Source organism: Phoenix dactylifera, unplaced genomic scaffold (genome assembly GCF_009389715.1).
Source record: "Phoenix dactylifera cultivar Barhee BC4 unplaced genomic scaffold, palm_55x_up_171113_PBpolish2nd_filt_p 000731F, whole genome shotgun sequence".
Lineage (NCBI taxonomy): Eukaryota > Viridiplantae > Streptophyta > Magnoliopsida > Arecales > Arecaceae > Phoenix > Phoenix dactylifera.
The window spans coordinates 17814-24169 of NW_024068107.1; the positions used below are offsets into that span (position 1 = coordinate 17814).

General features: G+C 42.5%; 1 protein-coding gene across 1 annotated transcript; it reads right to left on the reverse strand.

Annotated features, from left to right (window-relative positions):
* Window positions 1-269: 269 nt before the first annotated feature.
* LOC103707671 (protein ETHYLENE-INSENSITIVE 3-like 1a) lies at window positions 270-5488 on the reverse strand. The gene is made up of 2 exons (XM_008792243.4): window positions 5126-5488; window positions 270-2763 (listed from the first exon to the last, which is right to left on the reverse strand). The coding sequence occupies exon 2, from the start codon at window positions 2700-2702 to the stop codon at window positions 747-749; it is 1956 nt and encodes a 651-aa protein (XP_008790465.1). The 5' UTR covers window positions 2703-2763; window positions 5126-5488; the 3' UTR covers window positions 270-746.
* Between the last annotated feature and the right edge of the window lie 868 nt (window positions 5489-6356).

Below are 6356 nucleotides of genomic sequence, written 5' to 3' on the forward strand. Positions count from 1 at the left end.
CAACGAATAGTAGAGTGCGACTAATACAATTCTCCATGAAATAGAAAACCATGGCATCATTCATAAAGGGCAACGTTTTGCCATTAACAAGGAAGCATAAATGGCATCACAACTTCAAGCTATTTAGCTATCTTTATAGCAACATTGCACCACCACATTTTCCAATCAAGGTCATCCACATACTCGCCCTTAGATAATCCATCTTACAGTACAGAGATGGCAGAAGGGCAGTCAGCAATCACAAAGCAAATATATAGCCTTTATCAAGAAGCAACAAGCACTGAACTTCACTCCAACTAGAAACAAATCACATAATTATAAACAAAAGCAAAACTATATTCTAATTAACCCCAATAACAGTTTAAACACAAGATGTCTGTAAAGATTTCGATGCGGGATTGGATCATATAAACCATCCATTCATCAGTTCCCCGCAGCTAAAGCAAACCCTACAACCCTATATACTTAAACCAAAGTCTGATGGAATGCTTCGCTTGGAGAACCTCCAGGGAACCCCTAGGAAGCAATATCAGACATATAAAGATCTGTTCCAGCAAACAAAGAAGAAAAAGGAGAAGACTACACCTAAATGCAGGGAGAAGATCACCTGAAGCCAAACCAGATATTAATATAAAGATGTTCAGCACCAGAATTCTACTCCTCTGCATGAGATGACCATCTTACCAGTTTAACTGCACGACCCAATGCCCTGGCGGTGCATCAGGATCAGGTCTCTTCCATTTCATTCAGAAAAACCAGCTTGGATACTCGGGCTTCTGCCCCAACTCTCCCATCCCTTTCTGCAATGCATCAGCATAGCCCATGGTAGGCATGCTGAAACCAGAACCGAAATCGATGTCAGTGCCCAAATCAGAAGGCTGGTTCCCAAGTTGCTGCTCAACTGGCATCATGTCCTCCCGGCCATAGAACTGCTGCTGCTGCTGCATTAAGTTGCCGACCTCTTCAAAAACAGTGCCACCCGTGCCAGTCCCCTGTCCGAAGAAGTTATCCTCCATTTGAAGCTTCTGCTGAAGGGAATCCTGGCCATCCAACATGGTCATGCCTCCTGGGGTCATGCCCCCCTGGTTCATCCCTCCCTGGTTCTTGTTAGGATTGATGCTGTTCTCGTAGAAGCTCATCAGTTCACTGATCGTTTTCTGCCCATCAGCAGGAATACCCAGACCGGAGATGTTGATAGGATTGACACTTGATCCAAGACCAGTTGCATTTGGCTGGGCATTTAAGGGCATAAAGAAAACTGGGGGTTTGTTCTCGTTCATCCGCATGCCACCGGAGGTTGGTGAGATACCTTGAGGAAGACTGTTCTGATTTTTGCAGAGGTACTGGTGAGCGTTTCTCGAATTCCTGTCTGCAAACCCGAAGCGAACATCATTATGCACGCACTGCATGTTATCGCAGGTAAACACACGCTGGTTCAGCATCAGTTCAGGCTCAGCAGCAGTTCTCTTCTGGATGAATTCTACATCAGTCTCTTCTTTCAGTGGCGCGGATGCCACAAAGTTCTCATTCCCTGCAGCAGCAATCAGGTTGAAAGCATTCCCATCAACAGCAGCCTTCTGGTTCCCCACCTCCTCGCTCTTGCCATCATCCACACCTTCAACATCGTACTCGCCGGAGCTGCTGTTGAAGGAGATGGCCCCAGTGACGCCGCTCCCTGATGATTGAGGAGGGCGCGCATCCGGGTGGAGCTTCATGTAGAACTCCTCCTCCTGTTTGACTACCGCCAGCCACGTCGCACTCTCTTTGGCGGTCATCTTGTCTTGAAGGCACTTGGACTGTCTCACCAGCCTGCGGATCTTCTCAATATCGGGCGACATGTGCTTGATGACAGCGGTCAGAACACTAACTTTCCATGCTTTCTTGAGATCATGGGGTTTCTTGTACGGCGGCGGACCTTGATCTTTGGGGATTCCCAGCTCAGGCCACCACTCCTCTTTCCCGCTAGGCCACCACGGCGGGGCGACTCCTTTCTCCAAGGGGAACCTTCGCTGTGGTGGGTCGCAGTGCTGCATGAGCGCTGATAGGAGAGAGCCCAGTGTTGTGTCCTGAAGCTCCTGCAGTGAATGAGGGCTTGCAGTCCCAGGGTTCGATTCATTGTTAGCACCCGGAATGGAGTTTTCAGCCTGGTACTTGGCGATCGCAGCGGGACCATTCCGATCAAACCGGACCTTTTCCTTCCACCAGCCTCTCAAGTTATCAGATGCACCGCTCACAGGCTTGCCTTTCTCTGGAATGATCCCATACACAAAGCCTTGGGCCTTGCAGACCTCCATCATCTTCAGCATGTACTTCAGGATCCCATCCTGGGCACGAGACATCTTCTTCCGTCGTGCCTGCTCCTGGGACTGGCGCTGCCTGGCCGAGTCAGCAGCCCCTTGTTCCTTGTTCTTGTTCTGCTGCTGTTCCTTCAAACGCTTAAGCCGCATCCGATCCCTCCACATACGCCGCTCCAGTTCTTCTATGTCAATGTCATCATCACTCTCTTCTTCGCCGGCCTCAGCAAAGTTCTCAGAGGGAGGGTCCACCAGATCTCCCTCGCCTAAAATGGCATCACCCATAATAGGCGGATTGAGGAGGGCTCCAAAGCTGATGCTCTTCTCATTAGCAGATGGCATGAGTGGCACGTAGTTATTCTGGCTACCAGAGAAGATCATACCGTCCATTAATGGTCCGCCCATCATTGCCAGGAAAACGGGCACTTAAGCCTGTATTAGCAGAATCGAAAGCAGATGCAATAAATTCCTGCAATCGAAGAACACAAGCATAAAATTTTCATTAACATTGTTATATGAAATGTGCGCACATAATGAAGTAACAGACAATGAATGAAATTAAATACAAAGCAGGATTTTCTAAAAGTAGAACAAGGAGATGCTCACTCACTTTGCATTCGTATTGCAAAATGAATATGCATGGAATCCAACAAAAAAGAAAGGAAAAATCATATTTGATAGCTATTGTAAAGAAAAAAATGCATGTCAGAAATGGAAGAAAAATGTTAGATCAAACAAAAGCATTAATCTCTATCTAATTTTAAGATAATAGAGTGCCAGGACAAAAGGATTTTTTTCTTGACATACATCTACTAATAGAAAGCAACAATATCCATAAGTTCAAGCAACTTTATTATTAAATTGAATAAGTGATCATAGAATTGATGCAAAGCCATACATCACAATACAGAAGAGAAGAAATCACACGCAAGCTTTGAAGAAATCAATTCTCCAGAGAGAAGTAAAAATGTGTTTCTATTACAGAAATAGAAATCCATTCTTCTACTGCCAAAGAACATGAAAATATTCAGTATGCAAGCAATATGAGTAAATGATGAACCAGATCATAGAGTGTTACAAACATAAAATAAATCCATTTGACATAGCAAACTTTTAGTCGAGCGAGTCTAAGGATTTTTTTTGTTCTTTTTTGTAGGAGATGTGGGGGGGGCGGGGTGGAGGTTTGCAGGATCTTCCATGTGTCCAAACTAACATCCAGACAAGCAGCAAGCAGGACAATTAACACATTTGCATAAGAGGAAAGCAAAGTTTGTAGCCAGCTAAGAGAATAAAACCAAAGCACATCATGTTTTTCCTCGGATCGAAAAGAAAACAGCCAGATCAGAGCAACATCCAAGCTATGTAATAAAATGTTTCAAAATTAGCAAAGAATAAAACATTCTAGTTCCACATCCAAGCTATGACTGCACATATGGGATGGGTTATAAATAAAATTACTACTAATCATGCAAGAACTGAAAAACAGCTTATAAAGAGACATCATCGAAACATCAAATAAAAAGCATAGATGGAAAAACAAACTCCATTCCCCTCACATGATGCACAAAACATCCCATGTCTTGATTTCCATATCCACACCAACTCGAGAAACACGAAATCAGAAATTGAAACCAAAACCCATCAGAAGTTCCAAAGGTGGCAAAACAAGTTCACCTTCATAGAAGCCCAACAGAGCAGACATACATTTCAGAACCAAGAACAGCAGAGGCTCACAAAAATGGAAAGCAAAAGAGATTAAAGCGCATCGTCAAGTAAACTAAAACATAATGAAATAGAAAAATAATATAGGAAGCCTCTCAAAATAATGGCAAACAGCAGATAGTGACCCCAAAAAAGAATTTTTAATTAAAACAAACCCTTTTTCAATTTCTAACATGAAAAAAAGAAGAAAAAAAAATCCATCAACCCTAATCATTCCAATTACCGAGGTCAAAACGCTGCTAGATCGATGGCTGCAGCATCTGAATTAGACCATGGATCAGATTATTAACCTTATAAAGATAGCGATATCAACTGATCTTACTTGAGACGGCGGCGAATACTTGCTATTTTTCCTTCTACCTTCTACAAAATAGAATGGAAAAGGTTTTGAAGTTTTGATCAAAGATAGATGAAGAAAATCCAAGTAGAAACGCAAAAAATCTGGAAATAATTAAGAGGGGGTAAGAGGACGCGGAGATGCCGACAATAATCCGTCTTCATCCACCTCCCATGTAAAAAAAAAGGGGGAAATAATTAAAGCCGACACGGCGCGCAATCCGATCGCGTATCTCCGAGTAGAATCCAAACCCGAAGAGAAAGAACGCGTTTTTCTCGCTGGACACGGCATCGCGAAACGGCCGAAAATTAAATCGAAATCAAAGTGCTTAAATTGAGACAAATGTTTCGATTCGGATCTCAGTAGCTATAATCGAGCTGTACCATATTGCAAAGAGAAGACGAAAAAAAATAAAAGCAAGGCAATTCCTCTATAAAAAAACGTTTAAAACGGAAAGGCTTTGGCTATATTCGAGAAACTCGTCCTCTGTGATTGCTACGATATAAGGCCTCAGATTCGCCATTAGAGATGCCCCATCGAGCTCGAAAACCCACCGGAAAGTCTTATTTAAAAAATACAAAGAGAGATAAAAGGAAAAAATGAATCTTTTTACAACGAACAGAGGAATGACTGCAGAGATCGAACGGAGTCTCAGAAGGAAAAAAAAAGCACTCAAAACGAGAAAAGCACGTCGCAGAGATCGAGCAGACCGGAAAGACAGAACAAAACAGAGCAGAAGAAGGCTTGAAAAGAAAAAAAAAAAAAACCAAACCTTGATTGCTTCTTCCTTCCTCTCGGCTCCGGCTCTGGATCTGGCTTCGCTACTCCATGAAAGCAATCTCCTCTGCCGATGACGACGACGACGACGACGACGACGACAAGCTATAAGAGAAGAAGAGAGGAGGGGAGAAGAGAAGAAGGGAAAAAATTAGGTGAAGTGGGCTCGGTAACTCGAGAACGATTAAAAGAGAGAGAGGTGGAAGGCGGTGGTCCTCCCTTCTATAGCGATCGCTCTCTCTCTCTCTCTCTCTCAAGAGAGAGGCGGAAGGCGGTGGTCCTCGCTTCTATAGCGATTGCTCTCTCTCTCTCTCTCTCTCTTTCTCACCCTTTCTCTCTCTCAAGTGGGGAGTAGAGCATCCGAGCATGGGACTTGGGGGGTTAAAATAGTAGAGTGAAAGGTGAAAGCTGGGGGAGGAAAGAGCGTGGAGGTGAAATCCTGGATTTGCACCCCTCCGACGTTTGGCGAAGGGGTGTGACTGCTGGCAGACCCGGTTTCCCGGAGGGGGCCCGGTTCCCCTTGATGCAATTTCCATTCTACCCTTCTAATATTTTTCCATTTGCAATACCCTTTGAGAACTATGTTCTAAAAACTAATCTTTTCCTTTATCTTTGTTGTGTGCTTCTAGCATCCTAATTATAGGCTGTTGATTTATCACATTTGTGTTGTTAATTAGCGAATAAGGATGATGTAATAATAATGATTATTATTATAAATTTTAGAATAATATAAATTACATGCTATAGGTATAGCACGGAGAATGCCGGTCAGTGTCTTTATTGATATACTATATGCTAGGAAGCTTGTGCTATATTCATCGGAATGATGTTTATAAAGAGTATGTAGAATAATATTATCTCTAGTATGTGACAATTGAAAGAGTGTTCACATAATTTTAGCTATTCATATATCAAATAAAAGCATCATTTGCAATTGCATGGATCTGATTCTAGTACATTCTATATATGGATAGGTGTTTGTATATAGATTGAAGGAGGGGAAGTGATAAGCAAAACGAAGTGGCTGATATAATTTTGTTTGGATCATAAAGCTATAAGGTTGGCTGCATACGATAGAATTAAAATTATTGATTGTATTAAAATATCAATTAATATAATAGAAAATATTTTATGTAAGAAGATATTATCGGATTTTCAGAATCTTGAAAGGTCGGCTTCGAGATGCATAGTATAAAAGTCAAATCAAAGAATAGGGCTCAAAAATA